We start from the raw sequence: 24857 nt of genomic DNA, 5'->3' as shown, positions 1-24857 counted from the left end.
ACCTATGTAGGGACGAGTTGAACTGAAATACCTTATAGCTGCATTTACCTAGATAGAATTTTAAAGACCATACAACTTGGCTAGGTACTGTTTCCAATGTCATATAGTCACATGACGTGTTACATAGACATCGATCACATGAGTGCATGGAAATCATGGAATGTTTTTCATAGGTTCCTCTGATAAGATATAGTATTTGACAGGCCGACCTTTACAATGCCGTAGGACGAATGACTTACCTACTAAGTACTATCGCAGAGGTGTACATTTGATGCACATGAGTACTTGTACTATTACTTATTCTGTGACATGAGTCACAATGGATTGATTAGAGATGAATTCCCATCAGTAAAATATACTTAAAAGGACATGTGTTAATGAACTTGAGCAGTGCAACTCTTCACACACGTACTTTCGGTTGCCTGTAATTGAAAGAGACGTAACGTAGCTAGTTGTACTTAGGTACAGATAATCAGAAATTGATGAATTATAATGAAAGAATACAATACACGTACCGTAAACTGCTTCAACTTTGCCCTCTGGCCCCAACATTGCCTGATTCGATTTAGAGTCGATTATAACTAGCACCCTTCTAGGTTTTTAAACTTTTATCCCCCGTAATAATAATTCCCGTGTAGATAAAAGTTTAAAACCTATAAGAGTGCTAAGTTATCGACTCTAAATCGAATAAGGCAATGTGGGGCCAGAGGGCAAAGTTGAAGCAGTTTACGGTATATAATTTATATTGTTTCGACATTTTGCGTACCTACAATGTTATGATTTATAGACACCATGTTTTAGAGATCACAATAAAATTGGTAGCTGCGTATGAAATGTGGTAGGTACCTAACTACTCAATAGATATGACTAATGTCTACTGCAGTAGACTATCTCTTGAAAGACATTGCTCTTCTTGAAAAATAGGTACACATGCAATTGCGAGAATCCATAAGTTGTCCTAATTCGCATGAAAATAAACAAGTGCGTTTTTTTGATAAAATCTTTATCGCGGTCGTGTCATGCCAAAAATATAACCACTTGCGAATTTATCGCATTGTCAGATAATAGTGGTGAGTTATTGATACTGACTGACAGACCCATCGCCCAGCCCCTCTAGATTGTGCTTTGCTTATAAACGGGAGAACTGGCGGGCCACCGGCAGAAATTACCTGTGTTTAGCAAGTTACTGTGTCCAGACTATTTTACAAGTAAGTACTTACAAATAAGTAACCAGCCTGCATTTTATCGGCAGCCATTTTGAATTTGTTCTCAGTTTGCGTGTAGTAGTAGGTAAGTTACGAGTACGCGGTATAAAATTTAAAAGTAACTAAACGCTTTTTTTACCGTTTCACATAAAGATTTTGAGTTTTATATTCTACTTGTACTGTTATTAGTAGTCGAACAAGTGTTTTACCATTTTTATGACAGTTTAGTATTTTATTATATTATAGTTCTTCTACTTGGTTTTTCTTAACCCCGAGTTAAGGAAGAGCGGAACTTTCTGATGCAAGAAAGAATAAAAAATTCATTACAGTCGAATTTAAAATTTCCTTCTCATTTTGAAGTCAGTTAAATACCTTTAAAACAATATAAGACTAAGAAGTCCTTGTTACCTATGAATCGATTTAAATTAAATTTAGTAGATATTGAGATAGTTCGAGACTCTGAAAAAATATGGCATAGTTCTTATCTCGGAAATTTTCGCGCAACAAACAAAAGCCTTCGCAGGCCAAGTCGCAGACAACAGCTAGTTATGCTAATAATTGCAATGGTTTTTAAGAAAGCTCTCCACATGTATACTTATACAATGTGTCTGTCTGTTGCATCGTAGCTTGAAGCTACTAGTTTCCAAACACATGTCGATTTTTGCCCAATTTTTATCAAACAGCTTATTAGCGTTTCTTGAGATACTGCACTTGAACTAAAAATGAACAAGAAAGTGGTTTCCAAAAATTCTGATAGGTAGCGCTATACACTCTTCTTGGCGACCACAGGTTGTGACTTAGTTGTTTTGGCTCCTTTAACTAGATGGCGCCACACGTAGAAGTTCTACGCACAGGCAATATTTTTGGAAAGTTGTTATCTATCTATCAGTAAAAATCAGCCATTTTTTATCACAACATCATTCGACAATAACATTTGAATGAAAAAAAAAATGTTTATTGAGATTGGTTTTTTGGAATCTTTTTGTATTTTTTATTTCAATTCCAATTTTTTTGTTATTTTTACGGTCATCCCGTAAAACCTATATCGACCAATCTTAATTTGATTGCTTAATAACGATCTCTTGTCCGGGTGAGCGGTTAGTTCGGATGGAGTGCCGAAAAGTTTCTCGATCTACGGCATAGATGTCGCTAGTGTCGCTGCTTAAGTGGCTAAATAAGAAACAACACAAGCTGAGATATGGGGTGCATAGAAGAAATTCGTGTCTGTATCGTTGTCCAGCGGTGGTGTAGCGGTATAGCACACGGCACGGAATGCCGAGGACCTGGGTTCGATTCCCAGCGCTGGTCTTATTTTTCTGGTTTTTCTGTGCATCTATATTTCAGTTTGTGTTTTCGATAATGTTTATTGACACAAAACTATAGGTAGCTCAAGTTTTAAATGGTGAGAAAGATTAATAAATGAAAAATACCTAGCATAAGAACGTACTGAAAAGGTGGTTCTATTCTACATAACGTCAAAGTACCACTGAATAGATACATGATAGATAAAAATTACTACACTGCAATGATTCTTAATAATTTAGTGATGATGTAAGTTTAAAATAAGTACGATGTGAATAAAATATTTTACTGGGTAATCTAATTGTAACAAAAAATATTTTTCCTCAAGTAAATGAAGCAACACATTGGATGACAAAGTATGCAGAACGCTTAAGATGTTGCAACATAATATCTCATTTTCGTTTTTATTTAAATTTCACATGTACACTCAGGGCAATATAATACTCCGTTACAAATTGGTGTTGTACTGGTAATCCTCATAAGCTCATAATTGAACCTGGAACACAATATTGTTGACGTTCAAAACCTTTACTCATGTAATTTTTTTTATGGTAATGACTTTCAAAATAGTTCTTTGCGTAAAACTTCTGGCAATTCCAAATACCAAAATCATCCATGAAAATTGACTACGTTCTATCTGACATTGATTATATCAGTAAACTAAAGAGGTCTGGATAGAAACACTGTAAGTATTTAGCTTGACGTCATACGTCTGCCATCGGCACCAAAGTTACTCTAATGACGTAAGCTACTTTTCCAATCCATAAGATAACTCATGAGTACCTAGCCTTCGTTTTTTGCAGACGACATAGAGTGGCTTAATCCCACGCCTATTCGAGAAAGTTCTCAGAGTTTGTTTTCTTTGTCTAAGTAGGGACTTAAGGTACTTGAGGTAATTAAGGCCTAGCTAAGGGAAAATTTAAATAAAATGAAAACTACCCTTTCTAATCAACATGTTTTTATTGTACTCAGTCATCAGTTTCATAAACTACAAAATAAACACAAAATGTGGTAGCTGCATACACAAACAACGCCACTAGACACGTTTTTTTTAAACCTTGCTAGTAGGCCTTATTTTACTGCGGTAGTACAACAAGGCCTAAGGCTGTAGAATCATAAATAATTCAAAAATACTCTATTTTTTCGGCACTTGCGATCAATAATAATTGTACAATAATATACGTTTTTATATATGTGCTTATTGGCTGAGATAGCCGATATTTTACATTTATAATTAACAATACCTTTCACCGACTAAAATATCTATTTAACTTAACAATAAACAGTCATAATGATCAACTAACACGAAAAGAAAACATAAAATATCATTATTGCCAAAAACAAAATTATCACAATTTCAAAGTAGGCAATATTTTACTGCAGGCCGTATTTTACACAGTGTAGGACAGTAGGGTGACGACAAAAACTGAAAATAATAATTTCATTATTATATACTAGTTTCGTAGGAACTACTACTTAATTAAATCATACAGTTTAAATTAAAATCGATATTTAGAGTTGGATGCTAATAAGGCCTAAAATAATCGAATTTCCTATGGAGGATAATAAGGCCTGTAGGTAAATTCTGTAGGCCTTATTGGCCACCAACCACGTGTACAAACAAAATTAAATTAAAAAATATTTGGATCACAATACGTCATTCACATATTAAGAGCGTTAGGAGTAAAAACCAAGAGAGAAATTGAGAGTAAATAGACTTTGCTGAATATAATATTTAAAAGAATACTTACAATTTTTTGAGCCGTAATTTTGCTATTAGCTCTCTGTCGAAACGTGTGACGCGACACTAGCGGCGGAGCGGGGGGCAGCGAGCTAGCCCGAACTTGTAGTTACTCATTCGCCTGCTAGGGACATGTGACCGCGGTAGTCTTGAGCGCGCGCGACCGTTTTAAATACGATTTTTGTTGTTTAGGCCTTAATAGCTGACAGGCCTTATTACCTGAAACTACCTTAATTATCAAACCTTTTTATTTTACAGAAAAATCAACATGACCGTCCCGACAGTGACAATCGATGAACTATCCAAGGGTATCCAGGACCCAGTCACCAACGCAACCGCGAAGAAGGTTCTGGAAGGGATTTTAAACGACTTCATGGACCTGCAGTATGGAAAGGAAACCCCTTACACTACTGGGAAGCAGGTCATACCTACTGGCGCGACAATTGAAGACGTAGACAAGTCTATTGCCGATGATACCACTGAGAAACCTTTTAAGGATGTCTTTACTAAGATATCAAATACCTTTAAGAGCGGAGACCTCACTCCTCAGTCAGCAAATGATGGTTCCTGGGACCCCAAGTTGACACCGGTTCTAGTGCTTGTAACTCCTAAGAAGTAATAAAAATACAGTAATTTTGAGATGAGAGCTGTCCATTTTGTGATGATACGTTTATATGGCTGTATAGGTTAAACTAAAGCCAAAAACACTTATTTTAATTTTCAAATATTTTTGAAATGCCTGAAAGCAAAAATGCTAGTCAGATAAATTGAAACACTTCAAGAAAAGGATGGTACGGCCCGTGCCGCTTTTTTGCTCTACTTGGCGGGGGCACTGTCGTGCCCCCAGATATTTTATTTCAGTGAGTTAAAAATGTAGAGTCACAAACATGGTACATAACTCATCTCAATAGTATAGATTTATTTATAATCTCTTTGTATTTATACTAAAACAAGGTACACCTCGACGCCCAAGTAATAGGTAGGTACTCGACGAACGCAACTCTAGTACGTTGTTAGACCTGTACCGTTCATTGATCTTTTTATAGCACTTATGTAACTTAAATTTATTTATAGCAGTAAATAAATATTTAAGCAGTAAAAGTTTATTTTTTTATTTTTATAAAATACATAAACTAATCAATTTTGAACATGAAACTACCGTTAAACACTCATATTAAATGATATTGTAATGTATTGTTGTTATTGTATTGGTGTGTACTAAAAGTGGCTTCGAAGCGGTAACTTTTCGTGTTCTCTGCCTACCCCATTTGGGAATACAGGCGTAATGTTTGTTTGTGTTTGTGTGTCGTCGGGCAGTCGCGCGAGCAGAACGGTGCCGCGTAGTGTGCGTATTGCGGCAGCCGCCGAGTCGCGTGCTCCTATGAAGAAGGGCTACCAAATAGCCCGAAACATGTCGAGCTTAACTCGATTTAAGACGTGAGTTATCCCATTTAATATAAGTAATCAATCATACCGTTCTAAGCACTAAACATGAGGCTTTCACTATCTTCGTTATACTTAATAACATAACAGTGGCAACTATGGGCATTACTGGCCATACAGGATATCTATCACCATTGAACTTTAAATACAAAGTTCGATTCTACTTGCATAACTGAGCTATTATATTTTAGCTAACTTATTAAAGATATGACCAATGTTAATTTTATTTTTTTCATACGGATTAAATGTAATTTGCAATGTATGCGATTCAATGCTAAGTTGACAGCGTATTGATAAATCTTAAAGACGTCAAATTATGTCTAATTAGTTATTCAAAGGCCCCCGTACTCGTACCATGAGACAGCAATAACACTGCCATGCCCTGTCAATACAGGATTTAACGGTTAAACTTCGATGATTAATAAATTATCTATGTTCAAGTAATTTGACAATGTTACAAAATAAAAGTAGCTCAATTATGCGAGTAAAAGCGAACCTTAGGTAATAATATGGTATTTGACTATTTTGTATATGTTTTATATTAAAGCTACCAGGAGAGCTATCAGGCTTAAATCTTACTGTTTTTTATTTAGACATATCATTCGTTTGTCGATGGAGACACCTGGCGCCTATCTAAACAAATTCTTGGTGCCTCTGTTGCTCCGGGACCTCGCCGAATCAACGCCCTGCAGTCTCATTAATTCATTTTACGATTTGCAATGATAGCCGTGTGCATAAAGGGAGAGTTTTCAACACCATAGGATGACCTCTAGCCTTCCAGGAAGACCTTTACATTACAAATAACAAAGTTATAAAGGTTTGAAATTCAAGATTAGACAGAGAAAGATATACTGGCATGTGACGTCACACGCCAGTACCGCCATACTTGCTGCACAGAGAAAAGCGTTTGAAAAGAGACAGGTATATAGATTTTTCAAAAAAACACTATAAATCCAATTTTCAACCGATTTCAGTTTTCTCTTCGCTAAACACTGTCTGTACAGTCACCAGCATTAATATCTGCCACAGCGGAGCGTGCAAAAATATCTGACACGTCCTTCCGGCCCTAGATATATAGTCGTATCAGATATTTATGCACGCTTGTTGTGTCATATATTGGTGCTGGTGACTGTACATCTATATTTTCATAATAATATTAAGATATGGCAAATTCAGGAGTTGTCAAATACCGTATTTCGATGGAATCTCATGACATTATACCTACTACATTTAACAATTAGGTACATTAATTTATTAAATCAGATGTTACTTTGCGGAGGTAAATATCAATGAACTAAAATAATTTCTTTGCTCACCGCGACCTTTATGATAGTTAAGTTTATGCAAAACATGCGTGTTAATGCAGTTCCTCCACCTCCACACTGTAAGAACACACACAAATCACACAAACCCATCTATCACCACCACCACACTACACTGACGCGTTTCGAACTCTACCTTGAGCTCATCTTCAAATCGCGGATATCATAAGGTCGCGGGTGAGTAAAGAAAATATTTTAGTTCATTGAATTAGGTACATTAACATTGTAGTTTTCAGTTAAAAAATAACTTGTCAGGGAAAATAATAAAAATAAAATTTTAAATGAAGAAGTTCCCCTTTTGGATAATTGTTTGTGCGGTATGTACCTATTTGTTTGTACATGTTTAATTTTAAATGGTTTTCCTCAGACCGACTCACGCTTGACCAATAATTAATTTTTGCTGGGATACAGTATATGTAGGTATCTCTATTATCGTTCATAGTCTGAGGTTCGTATGTTACCTAGATAAAAACTATAAGAAAGAGGGTTCTTCATTGTTATCCTTTTATCTCTGTAATGAACCAGCTTCCTGGGACGGTATTTCCGGAGCGGTACAGCTTAGGGATCTTTAAAAAACGAGCCCATCAGTCTCTCAAAGGGCCGGCAACGCACCTGTGATATCCCTCGTGTTGGTAGGTGTCCATGGCGGTGGTGATTGCTTTCCATCACGTGACCCGCATGCTCGTTTTCCACTAATATAAAAAAGTAAAACATACAAATCTCACGCTCTGAATAAAGACATAAATACACCGTAAATCTACAAATCATAAAAGCAGTCAAGCATGAGTCGGTATTAGGGAAAACGGCTGTGAACATCGGATGGAAAACTGCACACCCTTCAGGGTATAGTTAGATAGATAGATACATTATAGTGTGCGTATGAATTCTTAGTTCGCACTGCAGCCGAAGCACTTCTAACTACAAAGGGGCTGCCAGAGCAGACAGCGACGAGAAACTAAACTAAACTCGGTTTGAAGTATTGTTCTTCGGAAACATCCTAAAATCTTTAAACATCTTTAAACCCCTTGTTGAAGCCCAATTAATTTGCGTTAGAAGAGAAAATTAATTATTTGTGTCGCTATTAAATTGATTTAAATAAAATATTTCAACATACGCCCGCAAATATGTATAGAGTTGATTTATTAAATGTAAAGCAAAGTCACTGTTTGCTTTCGGAATGCAATAACACCACTAAAATTCGTAAATCACGACCACATTTCGCATTACATCTATTTTGTTTACGTTAACTCCGTTCTGTGTACGATTATTCGAAAATAGAATACGTTTTAGACAAACATTTGTTTTTCTGAGTCACAATACAGGTATACTAGCATTATAATGGCGATTTTAACGTTTTGTTTTGATTTTAACTTTGGTTAAAAGCAGCACTTGGCCGTGATCTCATTTGTTTGGACATTTAACCGACGTCGGGATCAACTGCGCTTGATGCCGAAGTGATAAAAAGAACTTCTTGGTTTTATACGCACATCTGTATTCATAAATCAGAATGAAATATCGAGAGCATGATGTTACGGTGTACGTGAGCAATCAGTATGTATATAACGTATGGCAGTGTGCTTAGGCTTTGCCTGTTGGTGAGATGGGCTAAAATGCATTTTTTTAAACAAAACTGACCATGATTGACCCCTATCTCACCTGATGTTAAGTGCAGATGAGGCCAAAGGTGTATCTCACTGATTCAGTAACAGCCTATTTTACTCTAGCCTTGAAGAGCCCTAGCATCCATGAATCCAAGCTTTTTTGCTGACTGTACTGGCCTTGTCTGCCAACTCTGTATACTCGTAAGTGCCAAATTTCAAATCAAACCGACCTCTGGAATTGAGATATATTCGAGTTCAAAAATTTTGGTGCATACGGAAATGGCACGTTAAATATGTGGGCGGGTGGCGGAAGATCGAAATCAGTGGCCTACCATGGGACAGGCTTATGCCCAGCAGTGGACTGATTCAAGCTGACGGCGACAATGATACTTATGTGGAGGCTACGACATACAATATACGTATTGTATGACTGGTAAGCATGTAACCATTGTTTAAAAGTTTATGAATTATTAACGTAAACCTGATTTAGCTGGGCCCATAATAAAATCATCTACATCATCATTAGGCCTACGCGTCTGTTCCAGACGAATTTTGGCGTGGCGCCTGTGCACAACGTCTTTGGTGACTGACCAGACCGATGCGAGAGCGCCATGTTCGCCCACAGGCCAGACAAGATAAATCTGCGGATGTTGGTGCAGAACCGCCTTGGTGTCGTTTTTGTCTCTTGTCAGCAAGTGCCTTGAGCCAGGCCTCATCGCAATACCTGCGACCCTCCAATACACGTCCGCACCAATCTGTGTGTTTCTCCGCCAACAATTCCGAGTCCAGGTTGTCAACTTTGAAGGCGGCCATGTCTCGCTTAGCGCAGTCCTTAAATCTGAGCAAAGGTCTCCCGACGTTTCTCTTGGCATTGGCCACTGCGCCGAGCATGACACGACGCGGTAATCGAGAGTGCTCCATTCTATGCACGTGCCCTAGCCAACGTAAGCTTCTCTTTTTGAGAAGAGCGATTAGGCAGCTGTGCAATTTCTAGAACCCTCTCGTTGGTGACCCTGTCTTGCCATCACCTACATATACAACATCGAAGCCCACTCGAACTGTTGAGATGCAAAGAATCAATCACCATCCACAATTCATTTCGCCTTCGCTTCCTCAATGGCGATTTGAATAGTTGGCTGTTATTTTTTGTAATATCCGGGCGTTGATTGGGAGTTATGAATATTGAAAATGCTAATCTGTTACCGGTGCGTTGTGAGCCGAGGTCACTTTACATGGTTCGTACCGTGAATTCCAAATGACAGGAATTGAACTTTATAATTGAAGCAGTAAAGTCTTTGTTAGCCAACAGAATGGTGGCTATTTCGGTAGGTAGCAGCTACTTGCAAGGTTCAAACATATTATGACAACTTTAACTTCGTGCTTCGATCTTTGTGTTTCCTTTCTTCGCGTTAATGCGAGCATGAGCGATATACGAAATACGCGTAAATTTTACAGTATTTATAATGAATGAGCATACTTATGCATACTCTACGGCATATAATGTTCGATCGGGTCAAATTTAAGTTGCAAGATTTGACCTGTACATGCACATACATACATTGCAAGTTAAATAAAAGCTTGTAAAAAATCCTTTGAATTGTGATAGTATAGATATTCGATCTGAATTCGGTCCCTAATTAAACGTGACTGCAGACCAAAAGTTATCACAGGTTTATTATAACTTTTTATTGTGATAACGACACTAATTTCTCACAATTTAAGAACTAGGTATAATGATAAAATAGATAAACAACGCTAAGATTTTGTTAAACTAAGGAGTAAAAACGTACATGACTCAATCTTAAATGGTTCTCAAGGAAATATATAGGTATTGTTATATTTCTTATGGATTTACACTTGGTAACATAAAGCTGAACCATTCTTATGCGCTTAGTAAGGAAAAGAAAACTGCCTTATGGTCACGTGGACTCAGTCAATCGATTTGAGCAAATAATGGTGTATTATTTCGAGAGGTAAAAGTAATCTAATGTAAAGGTTAAATTGAAGATAAATAAATAATTAATCCTATAATTCAAGAGGCATAGTTACCTAATATACCTATGTATTGTATCTATGTGTCAATGGCATCATACGAGCGACATCACTGCGCGTATCCTTATCTTATAATTAAAGGGTAATAGAAAAGTTATCGATTTTAAGGAAGTCTAATAGTTATCATTTTATAGCTTGTAAATTATCGCTTAATGTTTTTAGTGCTGGCTTAATGAAATCCGTAGCTTAAACAATTATCGGTGATCTTACAATAAAATTTACCTACGACAAAACTTGTTTTTGTGGCATACGGCTTATATCCTTCGTCCAGAACGCAGGTAAGCTGAGCTCGTTGTATATTTAATTATCATAAAGTTAATTAACGTACCTGTGATATTTTATTTCGCTAGAATAAGGACAAAGGGCGAGATAAAGAGTGTAAACAAACTTTCATACTTTTTATATTTTATATGTATTAGGTATCTGATGTTTGAGCGCGCTGGCGTTGATCATCGCTTGCATTGTATTGCAAATCGCGTGATACCTTTTGCATCATCTAAATAAAGCTTTACTTCAGTTGTAATAAATAAAAGTCTGCGAACCTCAAGCTTATTATGTGCAAGAGAAAAAACAATTTCAATTGCACTTTCTTAGTTTTTCTTTCAGTTAAAGCAACGTTACTTTTTAAGGCGTTTTGTCTCTAATAATAGTAACGTTTGTTGTAGGTAAGCAAAACACCATGAAACTAATTCTGTTGGCTTTTTTCGTCGGCGTGGCGTTTGCCGCCCCCACACCTTTGGAAAACCCCTCGGGTGAGCCCGTGGAGGTGGTCGTCAATGGCCTGGCCGACGGCGAGCCCCTGGAAATTGGACACATCGTCGACGTGAAAGTGAAGCAAGTAGTTGACGGCGAGGTGGTTGTAGCCAGCAACCCGCTCCACCCTTTCACGGCGCAGGGCTTGGCTGAGATCGCAGAAGCTGAAGCCGCTACCGCTGCCGAAGCCGAAGCTGCCGCCGAGGCCGAAGATGTCGCTGTCATCGACTTGCCTGTTGCTCCTGAAGTTCCCGAGCCTGAGATTCCAGCAGTCATTGTGTTGCCTGAACCCACTAATCCCATTGTTGTGCCCGAGCCCATCGAGTTGCCTGAGCCTGTCGCTCCTATCGTCGTGCCTGAACCCATCGAACTGCCTGAGCCTGTTGCTCCTGTCGTCGTGCCTGAACCCATCGAATTGCCTGAGCCGATCGAGACTGTTGTGGTGCCCGAGCCCATCGTGCTACCTGAGCCCGTCGCCCCTGAGATCATTGTCCCCGAGCCTGCAGAAGAGGTTCCCGCTCCCGCTCCCCAACTAGACGGTGAGATTTTCAACGACGGAACCGTCTCTTTGACCGTCAACGGACCCCAAGACCCCGGTGTGTACGAAACCCTCTCATCCTGGGTCAACGTTTTGCTGAACTACGTTAACAGCGGAGTCCAGTACACTCAGCAACTCATTTAAGCCGACTATTCAAACCTATGAGAGAACAGAGTAATGTAAACAATAACTTTCAGAAATTGTTTTAATAAAAACTAAATAACAATATTTTATAATCGTACTTAGTTTCAATTTTTCACTACTTTTGCACTAGGATTGCAGCGACAATTTTTGTGTTCCATTTGTTATCGTTATATGAAAATACAGTATAACCTCAGACCTGCATTTAAATGGAGGACTGATTCCTGTTGACGAATCTTGCCTGCCAAAAAAAGCGTAGGTTAATCCTCATACAATTAGACCGAAAGATAACAGCCTAACTCAATATATGGCACGGCACATAAGTTTAGCTTAAGTCTTGCTCGCCAGATGCAAATATGGTGGTGTTAAATTGACGTGGTAATAAAGTTTGTGGTCCGCAATCTGGCAAGCGACCAACAACCGCCGTGTCACTTAGGTCGTTAAAGACTATGTACTCTGGGCTAGTGAGAGAGTCTACGAGTATATAAACTCTATAAAGTACCTATACACCTGCAGATTGTAAAACATATTATGCCTTTTTATACATACATAACTATAATTATCAAAACATATAATGCCCTTTTCACGTATATCCAAAAGATGCCATCTGAAATCTATGAGGTACTAAGATTGCGTTGTCCGTGTGACCGTTCGTCTCTCATTGGCCTGTATTTTCAACCGACTTAAAAAAAGGAGGAGGTTCTTAATTCGTCTGTATGTTTTTTTTTAACTGAAATGGTTAGACACGTCATCTCGGCCTATGTACACGTCCAAATATCGTCGCTGTCAAATACGAAATATGATGGAAATTCGGAATGCATCCGAAAAAAAGCATGACTCGTCCTGAAACGCGGTTTGTCATTATAAATTTATAGGGTAGGTATTTAATTTAATTTAATAATAACAGTAATACTTATTTCCATTTTGTTCAATTATTCAAGTTCCTTAATTAAAAAGTTTACACTGTCAATATTACTAACTTGCGGTTGCCTTCAACTCCATTCGCGTAGAATTCGTTTAACGTTATCCTGCGGGAAGTAAGCAATTTTCCGGGATGAAAACTACCCTTTGTCCTTCCCTGGGATTCAAACATAATTTCATCTAAATCGGTTCAGCTGTTTTGACATGATAAGGTAACAAACAAACAAAACAGACTTACAAACTTTCGCATTTATAATATTAATGGGATAGTGCGATTCTACGATGCACTATTTTAACTTTAGATAGGTTTAGCTACTTGCATACTGAAATGCAAGAAGTCCTAGCTAACTCACTTATCAACGTACAACCCAAACCCTATATCTAAGCTGAACTTCTTATTTAGAAATTCCGTCTTTTTGGAGACAAGAACATGGATAAATTTTGAAAAAAAATCGGGATAAGAATTCTGCAATTGAGACAAAACCGCTGGAGTATGTTAATTCGTGGTTCAATCCTCGCTTGCTCGGGTTTCAATAAAAGCACTCGCGCCAAACAGTAACTTTCCACCCTTGCATTAAAAATAACTAAGTATTTAATAAAATGATGCGTATAAAAGCACAAACCAGTACCTACAGTAAATAACCAAATATAAATATAAAACGCAGGGTAGACAATATGCCACATATCTCTCTACAGTCGAATGGAGAATCAGGCAGTTAATAAACTTGATATCAGTTTTATTGTGCTACCCAATTACCCCGCAGAACGTCGCCCGGGCGCAACTAGCCAACAACTGTCAGCGAAGATGCATCGCTGTGTAAGTAATGTATTTATAGCTTTGTTTTTCTTTTCTACGACGCCCCAAGCTGTTGTGGGTACAATATTAAACGGTCCATCGTAACTTAACGAGTAATTTTGTAGTAAACTTTAACAACGACCGAGAGGCCACGTAATACACTGTAACTTTCATTATTCTAAATTGATATAAAATGTAAATTTAAATGGTCCACGTACGTTTTCCTAACGGTGCGTCGTTTGCTATACTTTAGTCGGAACGTAATCAACAGTGACTGTAAGTGACTGTAGGTAATCAAGAGTGATGGGCACGTTCTAAACTTGAACTTGACAATTTTTTTAGTATATAGATTTTTTAGGATTAGGATATATAGGCCAGGCGTGGTCCGAAGGAGGGGGGAGGGGGGGTCACAGGGGTCATAATCCCCCAAACCCCCCAAAATGGCAAAATCTTCCCAAAATCCCCTGCATATAGGCCGCTGCCAACCGAAGGAACTGGAGCTCTATGGGGAGTGGGGAGGCCTATATCCAGCAGTGAACATTCTACACCTGATATGTTGATGATGGGAGTAGAATAGAAACATTTTACTTATTCGCAATTCGCAACAAAATACAAAACAGACATCCTAACACATAGACAATTAAATAAAAACAAGTTTTTTGCGCAATCGCGAAATGTTTCCAGCTCAGCGTAATGCCTTCTGTATCCTTCTGGGGGAGGAGCGGGGTCTGGATCAGTGCACTCTAAACTATCGAACCAACTGAATTATTGTTTTCCTGGCTAATTTATAAACACTATTCTTTATATATAATAGAGATCCGGCTGTTACTGAATCCGGGATGTTATATTAAGGGGCTGTTTCACCATCCATTGATTAGTGTTAACTGGCGTGGCGGTTAGGTGTGATGCCGTCTCTATTTGTTTTGTTCGAATAGACGCAGATGGCATCACATTTAACCGTCAGTTAACACTAATCAATGGATGGTGAAACAGCCCCTAAATGTCCATGTTAAAAGTACCTATGTACGTACATGCATACCCATTTTCATCCAAATCCGTCCCGTCCAGCCATTTTAACGTAAATAATTAACAACCATAACTACACACATACACACAATCTTTCGCATTTATAATATTAGTAAGATTATTGATTATTATTGCGCGCTAGTCACTTTAAATGTTTCCAGTGACTTTAAACTCCGAAAGTGAAATATAATCGGCATCTTTTCAATCAAATATTAAGCGGGACATAATTATTATTGTTTAATCTCCCCAACTGCCCCCGACAAAATCATCCGCGTTCTATTCAAATTTAATCTTTATTAGTTTGATGTTAGCTGCCTCAAGCTAAGTCCACAGTTTCTTATTTATAGTAGTATAAGATGGAATTTCGTTTGTCATACTAGTGTAAGTACGGTCGTAAACGCGAAAGATACTAAAACGCGCGCGTTCGCGTTTCGGTTGCGGTTTTGTGATAATGGTGGCCTCTCTTTATTTTATGTACTCTTATCAAGTTTAGGTAAATTGGTTAGCGCTAATGCGAGCTGTTTTATCAGCTATAACATGATGGCCGGTGGTGAACCAGTTTTATGAGTTCTCGATGGTTTAGATTTTTTTATTACCTGTTTTTTTTTTTAGTTTTGACGGTTTAGATGTTGGATCGAAATTTAAACGGCGACACCAAAATAATTACAAATAATTATGCTAACTTATCAATCCGCAATCCGTATATTAAACGATGAACCGATTTTGGTAGCATTTTTTTCTTCCTGTCATGAAATGACGGCAGTTTGGATTTATGAACTTGCCAAGAGAGATACGACATGTTCATCAAACGATACCACTGGAACCTCTGCCATATAGCGCCAAACCTGCAGATGGTTTTTTTTAAATACGGAAACAGAACCTACCAGAAACCTGTGTACTAACTTATCTAAAAATCTGTAAACAAATCTAAGGGCTCCGACAGTACAGCTTCATCATCATCATCATGTCAACCGTAGGACATCCACTGTTGGACTTAGGCCTCCCCCGTGGACCTCCAGTTGCTTCAGTTAGAAGCAGCCTGTATCCACTTGAAGCCGCGGCTTAGACCAAGTCATCCGTCCATCTCGTTGGTGGACGTCCTACGCCGTGCTTGCCGATCCGCGGTCTCCATTCGAGAACTTTCGGCTCCAACGTTCATCTGTTCTCCGTGCTATGTGGCTTGCTAATTGACACTTCAACGAGCTAAATTCGCTAAGTTACATATGTCGGTGACCCTCTTTCTTCCACGTATCTCCTCATTTCTGAATCAATCCCGTGGAGAAATCCTTTGTGGTGAATAGGCTTGGAACACACCAATATTTAAGAGATAACTTCCCAAACTCTTCAAAACGTATGCCTCCACGAGATACTTAATAAGGTGTTGGGGTCACCGAGAGTTATACACATTATTCTATTAGCATTGAACGCGTACATTAGCCGGTTTTAATAGTTTTTTTCAAGCAGCAAACAAAGCATTCGGCGCACGCATTGCCGGCACGCGACCTGATCACGCTATCACAGCGGTGCTGGTGGTCAACCACAGCTAGCACGGGTGTTATTTGCTAGCTTGTCGCTCCGTGTACTACCGAGTCTCAGAAAACTGTGGCGCCTACGGGTCAACCTCAAGTAACTTCTTATTTAAAAATAACCTTGACGCGTTTGATTGCTTATTTATTTACCTACCAATAAAAAATTAGCGTTATATAAGTAAAAATTTATGCGCTGTAAAAGACAAAAAACAAGAGATGTACAAAACTATACTGCAGCACAAAACTTGGCCCACTCTTCGTACAAAATTACCGCTCAGTGTATTTAGATATTTTTCATCCTCATTTCCTGATGTGATGGAACACCCCAAACTCCGGCTAGAAATCATCATGTCTGATAGTAACTGAAGACGTGGTCTAAATTAAGGCACGCATGTCCAGTAGTCCATTCACTCAATAAATTTGAATAACACATGTATTTGAAACACTTTGTGCAAATTTTAGGAAGGCTGAACACGAGCCTACTTCTAGTAGACTTCAACCTTTTTTTAGGGTTCCCGTTATACATACTACGGTACGGTACTTTACTACTGAATGTCTCAAAAAGTTATTTCGCCGACATCACCCTTAGCTATTGCGACAACTATTCTAAATTAAAAATAAAAACTGAAATATAGATGCACAGAAAAACCAGAAAAATAAGACCAGCACTGGGAATCGAACCCAGGTCCTCGGCATTCCGTGCCACGTGCTATACCGCTACACCACTGCTGGACAACGGTACAGACACGAATTTCCCCTATGCACCACATATCTCAGCTTGTTTGTTTCTTATTTAGCCACTTAAGCAGTGACGCTAGCGACATCTATACCGTAGCCCTCATCGAGAAACTTTCGGCACTCCATTGGAACTAACCGCTCACCCGGACAAGAGATATTGTTATTAAGCAATCAACAACTATTCTAGTCTTTAAGTATAGTCTGTGGGTCAACCACTGCATGTGGTTGGCACAATCGCCATATTTGACCCCCGACAAAAGAAGGGTAATGAAAGTTTGACATGAAGTTATTCGCGTGTCTTTGTGTCTGCACGTATGTTCGTATGTCGCTTCCAAACAAAATAACTAACTTGTTAAATTAAGATTTAACCCTGAACTTACTAACTGTAAAGTTCAATTTCGCACGTGAGTCGCGGAACGTTCTTTACTGAACCAAGGATAGCTGTCAACGGATTTTTTAATTAAGAGCATCTCTCGAGATACCCTGACAGCTCACCCAAGGGACTCTTCGTTAAAAAGACTAATTTAAGGACACCTTTACAAATGAATTTTTCGAGAGTTTCTTTGTACAGTTTAAGTTTGAAACTGTATTGAACTAAGGATAAGAGCATAAAACAAAGTGTCTGGAGGAAATGTCTCCAGCTTTTGTTTATGGTTTTTGACTGGAATTATTTGCAACGTCAGGGTGAAAAGATGCTTGGGGTATATTTACATATATATTTGTATTATATTTATTTTTGTTTTATGAAGTTTATAACTTTATTCAAATTATAAACGAGATGTAATATTTTGCCTACGAACCCCAATTTTTAGTTTCGTTACGTTTAAGTATGAAAAAAAAAACAATTTAATCTGTTTATTTTAATACCTACTTAATAACAAAAAAAATCTTCCGCTTAAACTGTAATCTTAATATTTAAAGATTTTATCGAATCTAATTATAAATCAAATTATAAAAACAAGGTTTACGACTTAAAGGGCTGTTTCACCACCCATTGTTTGATTGATATTGATCTTTTGATACTTTTTTGAAACTGACTTTTCTAGAAATGTTATAAAACTATCCTGATTTATTTCTATCAGCATTAATTTTATGTCATAACAATAAAGAACAATATGTTTATGGGTACCTACCAAATACTCGTATGCACGATGTACTACTATGTATAATATTATACAAGTTTATATATTTATTTATTTAAGAAGTAAGTGCATTACAAGGAGTCAATAAAAATATTTGAAACCCAAACACGCGTGTATAGACGTTAAAAGAAATAAAAGGCGAAAGACGTGTTTTTTTTGTTCGACTGGTTGGCAAACGAGCAAGTGGGTCTCCTGATGGTAAGAGATCACCACCGCCCATAAACATCTGCAACACCAGGAGTATTGCAGATGCGTTGTCAACCTAGAGGCCTAAGATACCTCAAGTGCCGGTAATTTCACCGTGTTAAAACAAATCAAAAGAACAAAAATAAAACAGCGTCGGTTTAAAATAGCATTTTTCATTTTATTCAGTTTTGCCGCTCTAAGACTAACGCGCTGCATGCATAAGGTCGCAACCGCAGCAGATGGCTCGTAGCATGTCCGTAGCACCCGCGCGTAGCACGTAGCGGCGTAGCGCGATGCGCCCCCGTCACGCCATTCGTAGCAAAGCTACTGTCAACTTTATTTTCCCACAAAATCGCCTTCATGCGGATTAAACTTCGAGCGCCTAAACTGGAGTTGGGAGAACAAATTTGTCTCCTCTGTTTCCCGCATACATAGTTAAGGTTAATCAGTTTATTAAACTTGTTGACTAAAGAAAAATCAATAAAAAAGTTTGATAGCGATTTGTGACCTAGAAAACGCTACCGTTTCCCATAGGAAACAGCTCTGACCGCATTGTATTCGATCGAGTTAACTTTTTACTTTCACGAAACGTGCACGTTACGGAGCGAATCGATAGGCGGCCGTCGCGGCTGCAGCTGTACGACAATTATTGTGCGGCGGCTGTAACGCGAATTTAGGGCAGCGCGGCGGGTGCGCGGCGGCGGCGCGGCGGCCCGGCAGTCCACGCCGCGCCCCGCGCCGAACGCACGCCGCCGCGACCGCTGCGCCGCGCCCGCCGCGCCCGCCGCGCCCGCCGAGCCGGGGACCATGCGCGCGCCGCAACCCGCCGTCGCGTGCGACACAAAGCCCGTCTAACCGACCCCCACTCTTTGGACTAACATGAAACAAGTTCTCTACCGCGAACGTGATCACAGGTGAGCACTTTACCCCTGGAAACTTTGTAGTTTAATGTGAAATCGATGGAGTCCGCGTCACAAGATCGATATTAGACGGCGATGTAAACGCTGCTACATTATTTACGAATGGTACAGTAATAGAATTCGGTCAAAATGTTGACGAGGTTTGCGGGTGACCGCGCTGCCGGCGCCACGCCGCAATGGACGACTTGTGGAGCGCGGCGCCTCGTGGCGACGGCTGCTGCCGCCTAACCTGACCTATTTCAACACCAGATCGATCCCACCAGCTCTCGACACCACCTGCCACCGGTGTCACTCGATCTCCCAAACGCCGGCACTTTAAAGCCAATCGAAAGGTAAAAGGTCAGAGATCAAGTATCAAATACATTAACTATGAACGCGAGCCTGTTTTGTATTCTCTCGAATATTCGTCAAAAGGAATCTAAAATAAGAATTTTTTTACCGTGTCTCCTTAAAATTCGATATCTTCGTTAAAAGCCGTCTCAAAATGCGGAATGTACATTCCGTCAGCCAATGGTTACGGGGTAACCACTTATGAAAACAAATACGTAATTGTTTGGAGGAGGAAAAGTAAAATCGTAATAATTTAGAGTAGGCTAGTAACCCGCGATATCAGGGCGACGTTTCCGCGACGCGGCGCGACAAAAGCCGCTTTGTATAGCCGCCAACAATGTCCCGGGCCTCTAATGTCGATTGATTGTAAGGTACTCATACCCACCATGCTTTGATAAAGACAAGCATTATGCAGTGATTCGAGTCGAGTTGAGTACGAATCAGCGTGCAGGAGAGATTGCAATGTGATTTTTGGGACTAAAATGTACTAACACATGCTTGTAACTATAATAAAACTAGAAGATTTAAACACTTTAAATTTGAATTTTTATTGCTTTCGTATAACTAGTTTTCAATCTTTCATTTCCATGATTTTCATATCTGTTTCTAAAAAATATAAAATCGTATAAGTACGTTCATATTTTTTGGTACAACGCTGAAGAGTCTATTCAACTAGCTATCGTTTGAAATATCCCCAGCAGCTAATAATAAACTTTTATTGCAATTAATTCCAGGCAAATTAAATGTGTACAAGTGTTTTTCACTCGCATTTTAAAAACTAATTGAGCGGACAGAACGGAAATCCATCTTTGAAACAATGTGATTTTGGACTTGATTCTTAGAATCAAGTAACGCCCAAGAGCTTACTTCTGTCAGGTATTTGTTTTTGTTGATTTTACGTACAGTCCTACTGTATCATAACTATTTATATTAGCCAATATTTAAACGTGAAGGTTTGTCAGTTTGTAGGTTTGTTTGTTACTGAATTACGCATAAACAGCTGAATGACTTTGTAGGTATTTTGTGTTAAGATGGCCTATCAGTCTATCACTTAGACTAGTAACCGAATTCAACGCACACAAAGTCGCTGGCAAAGGCTTGTGAAAAATGTACAAACAAATTAATTATTTTCTTATACGATTTGTTACCGCTAGCACTAACCGAAAAGTTCTTAGCTATATTAATACAAGTAATCCTATAATATACATATTATGTTGATTACGGAATAGAATATCATATTCTTACACCACTGGTAATGGATCGTAATGAGGAAGTTAGGAACTCGTAGGAACACCATTACGTACGACAGATTAACTTGTTATTAATGGTACTTAGGGATCATACGCAGAATAATATTAATTTTACTTAATTAAGTCCCTCCTTTACCCGAAAGTTAAGGATGTGGCTGATTGCTACTCATTTTTTGCCGACACTGGGGCTACAACGATACCTCGAGCGGAATGCTTGTGAATGGTGTTTATTTAAATTTCACTTGGTAAGGTAAACGCACGAGTGCTCGTCACTGTCCCAATAGTTGGCATCTTTAATCATATGCGTGTCGAGCACTCGGACATTTACCTTATTAAATGTACTATTTGTAATTGTGGCTAACTACATTATTATAATTTCATCTAATACACAATATTTATGATATCTACAGAATTTACATCAAAACGTCTGACAAAAATGTAATTCACCATTACAAACACCACATTCTCTAAATATATCGCGTTGCACAAAGCTTTATTTACGTAAGTCGCGTCCCGCAGCGTTTCCACCGATTTCCTTATTTCCTTGGTTTTCGAGTCGCTTTGTAAAAAGATGTCGAATTCTGCAGCGCTATTTTATGCTACAAAACGCGACATCCGATTGTGTTTGTCGCTAGTTTGTCGTAAAGTTTTCTGCCAAACATATCGTGCAGTTTGTGTTGTTTTTTAACTTTGTTTTCGTGTCGTAAATACTCGTACTATGGCTACAACTAACTGCATTCTTTCATACATTTTTGTACAGAATTAAAACTTTCAGTTGTAAAAAACTGTACATAGATTTTAATATTTACTTATTTATTTTAGGGATAGCAAACAACTGTACAATGGGTAGTAGATTAAAGATAACACTAAGTAAATCCACAGAAGAGAGAAGACTACTAGTGATAAGGATTAAAGACTGAAAATGTCATCGTGCGGATATTTGAGCAATTTGAATTTACTCACAAAAGAAAACTGACAAAAAAAGAGATTATACTTAGATAATCGAATAATTTATTGAATCAGGCGTTACTTTGCGGAGGTATATAAATGAACTAAAACAATTATTTTGCTCACCTGCGACCTTATGATAGCTATGTTTTTGCAAGATATGCGTGTTCATGCAGTTCCTCCACCTCCACACTGTAAGACACACCTGTCGAACATCTGGTAGCATGGTGTGCGGTTGTATTGCACTGAAGATGAGCTCTGGTTGAGTTCGAAACGCGTCAGTGTAGTGTGGTGGTGGCGATATATGGGTTTATATGATTTGTGTGTGTTCATACAGTGTGGAGATGGAGGAACTGCATGAACATGCATATCTTGCATAAAAGTAGCTATCATAAGGTCGCGGGTGAGCAATGTAATTGTTTTAGTTCATATATAATAATTGTATAATCAACTAATTAAAGATATCGTCTCTCATTCGCCGATTAAATACCTATAGTTGCCGTAAATATTATACAACGATTACATGATAGGCATTGCCATCCAAGAGCTCGTCAAAACATGCAAAAAAGGGGAAAAATTCACCACAGCTAAACTCTTTGATATGTTCATCATCATCATTATCATCATCAGCCGGAAGACATCCACTGCTGAACAAAGGCCTCCCCCTTAGAACGCCACAATGAACGACAACTCGCCACTTGCATCCACCGGTATCTCGCAACTCTCACGATGTCGTCAGTCCACCTCAAAGTATCTTTATTCAATTAAGGCTATAACAAGCACTTATGAATGTCAAAAAAAATCTACCACCGGTTCGGAAAAACCTCTATTGAGAAGAATCCGGCAAGAAACTCAACGAGGTATATATTATATTAAATGATATTGTAACGGATAACTCACGTCTTAAACCGAGTTTAGCTCGACATGTTTTATTGAGATTAGTCGTCATCCGAATTTTAACCGGGATTGCGGTTGGTCGGTACCCCCGAGTTGGAAAACAGTTTTAAATACTCGTGCTGCGTCATCGGTTGGTGTGAACGTGCCGTTACGGAGCGATGTTGTTAGTGTTGTGTGCTACCCTACATTAGACGATAAAAATGCGGGTAGTTGTGCGCCGGTGTTAGTTTCGTCGGGCAGTCGCGCGAGCAGAGCGGTGGCGCGTAGTGTGCGTGTTGCGGCAGCCGCCTAGTCGCGTGCTCCTGAGAAGAAGGGCTACGAAATAGCCCGAAACATTTCGAGCTAAACTCGGTTTAAGACGTGAGTTATCCGTTACAATATCATTTAATATGAGTGAGTCTCACGGTAGTTTCATGTTCAAAAGAGGTATATATCTTTTAAACATATTTACAATATTATTGAATGACCTGGTGGGAGGCCTGCCAACGCTTCGTCTTCCGGTTCGTGGTCGCCACTCGAGGACTTTTCTCCCTCAACGGTTAACCGATATCAATAATTTATTATAATCTAACCAACAAAAAGTCGGAAAACCCCCGACTTTGTCACTTCAAAGTTCAATATCTCAAAAACGGATGAACCGATTTTGATAAAACATGTCTAAGAACCATAGCTAGAAAACCTGCTTTCAAATAAAAAAACCGCATTCAAATCGGTCCACCCGTTTAAGAGTTACGGTGACACAGACAGACAGACAGACAGACAGATATACAGACACACAGACACAAATAGCGGTCAAACTTATAACACCCCTCTTTTTGCGTCGGGGGTTACAAATGGTCGGCAAATGTTTGTTTTGTTTTATTGACGTCAGCTTAATAGGGTGATATATGAAAGATGATTTCTCGTTAACTGTGCAGTATTATAAAACATTGTTGCAGATTATCGGAAATCAGTTAAAGGACTAAAATATGCCAGTAAAATCAAACAGTGGATTTTTTAAATAATTGTAATTTTAAATAAATGTATTTTCTTTCTTTCTTCATTCTCTTCTAAATCGTGATGAGCTACATATTATATTAAGAAATGTATAAATATCACGTGAAAGTAGATTTTTAATGAGAATACGTAATCTACTTATACTGTCTAACATCCAAAACTAAAACTATATATACCTAAACTAAACTAATGTTACAAAATAAAAATGTCATCCAAATTTTCGGCCTCGGGCATTGACCCCAAGACACTGGCAGCATTACCTCTCTGGACTGTTATTCCTAAACTTTGCGAGACGTAAGTGCCAGCCTTTTTGGCAAACGAGTAAGTGGGTCTACTGATGGTAAGAGATCACCACCGCCCATAAACATCTGCAACACCCCGGGGTATTGCAGATGCGTTGCCAACCTAGAGGCCTAAGATGGGATACCTCAAGTGCCAGTCATTTCACCGGCTGTCTTACTCCCCACGCCGAAACACAACAGTGCAAGCACTGCTGCTTCACGGCAGGATTAGCGAGCAAGATGGTGGTAGCATTCCGGGCGGACCTTACATAAGGTCCTACCACCTGCAAAAAGACCTGGGGTAGTAGTACGAGTAGTAGCCCTCCAGGTTTCTGACATTTGTTCTCGATGCGTGTTTCGAACACTAACGGTTCCTGCTTCGTTCGCAGCGGGGCGCTGCAGTCTAATGAGAAAAGTTTCGTGGCTTAATAACGTGCGATTGGCTGGGTTTCGCTGTTATGCATGTGTGTCTGCATTTTATTGCTATTTTACTTTAACTATTAACTTTATATAAGGTGTTATGAAATCATTTTGAAATGTTTCAGCAAATTGTAAGATTTGTTTGTCCAGACATAGATGTAGAGGTTAAAGGTTTGTCGTCAGAATAATTACTATTACAATTTTCTTTTTCGGTGGCCATGTCTTTGACGTGGTGCATTTTGAACATCGATCAATAAGAAAACATTTGTCAATTACAATTTAAAAAATCATAAAAACCACTGCGGAGTTGTTGAAGATACTCATACCAAAAAATTGCTACAAAGAATATTTTAAGAGGGTACAGTTGCAGACAGTTAAT

At 38.8% G+C, this 24857-nt stretch overlaps 4 protein-coding genes across 5 annotated transcripts in view; 3 read left to right on the top strand and 1 right to left on the bottom strand.

Annotated features, from left to right (window-relative positions):
- LOC141434868 (alpha-N-acetylgalactosaminidase-like) overlaps nucleotides 1-24857 on the bottom strand; it is a 544783-nt gene that overhangs the window by 183037 nt on the left and 336889 nt on the right. The window lies entirely within an intron of this gene.
- LOC141434834 (uncharacterized) lies at nucleotides 1119-5349 on the top strand. Its single transcript, XM_074097281.1, has 2 exons — nucleotides 1119-1208; nucleotides 4507-5349. The coding sequence occupies exon 2, from the start codon at nucleotides 4517-4519 to the stop codon at nucleotides 4865-4867; it is 351 nt and encodes a 116-aa protein (XP_073953382.1). The 5' UTR covers nucleotides 1119-1208; nucleotides 4507-4516; the 3' UTR covers nucleotides 4868-5349.
- On the top strand, nucleotides 10849-12195 carry LOC141434616 (uncharacterized). 2 transcript variants are annotated; one of them, XM_074097042.1, is made up of 2 exons: nucleotides 10849-10944; nucleotides 11332-12195. In XM_074097042.1, exon 2 carries the CDS (start codon nucleotides 11346-11348, stop codon nucleotides 12099-12101), a length of 756 nt encoding a protein of 251 aa, XP_073953143.1. In that variant the 5' UTR covers nucleotides 10849-10944; nucleotides 11332-11345; the 3' UTR covers nucleotides 12102-12195. The 2 variants fall into 2 exon arrangements, with proteins under 2 accessions (XP_073953143.1, XP_073953144.1); XM_074097043.1 differs by lacking the exon at nucleotides 10849-10944 and adding an exon at nucleotides 10963-11044.
- Nucleotides 19202-24857, top strand: part of LOC141434971 (uncharacterized) — a 205927-nt gene continuing 200271 nt past the window's right edge. Inside the window, exon 1 of the mRNA XM_074097467.1 lies at nucleotides 19202-19350. The gene's annotated coding sequence lies outside the window, so the exon portion shown is untranslated. The remainder of the gene's footprint in view (nucleotides 19351-24857) is intronic.

Source organism: Choristoneura fumiferana, chromosome 14, assembly GCF_025370935.1.
Source record: "Choristoneura fumiferana chromosome 14, NRCan_CFum_1, whole genome shotgun sequence".
Classification (NCBI taxonomy): domain Eukaryota; kingdom Metazoa; phylum Arthropoda; class Insecta; order Lepidoptera; family Tortricidae; genus Choristoneura; species Choristoneura fumiferana.
Note: the sequence above shows the minus strand (reverse complement) of the source record. Positions and strands in the feature narration are given on the sequence as shown.

Excerpts from the sequence above, each read along its gene's own strand:
- LOC141434834 (XM_074097281.1), top strand. The coding sequence starts at position 4,517 with ATGACCGTCCCGACAGTGACAATCGATGAACTATCCAAGGGTATCCAG.
- LOC141434616 (XM_074097042.1), top strand. The coding sequence starts at position 11,346 with ATGAAACTAATTCTGTTGGCTTTTTTCGTCGGCGTGGCGTTTGCCGCC.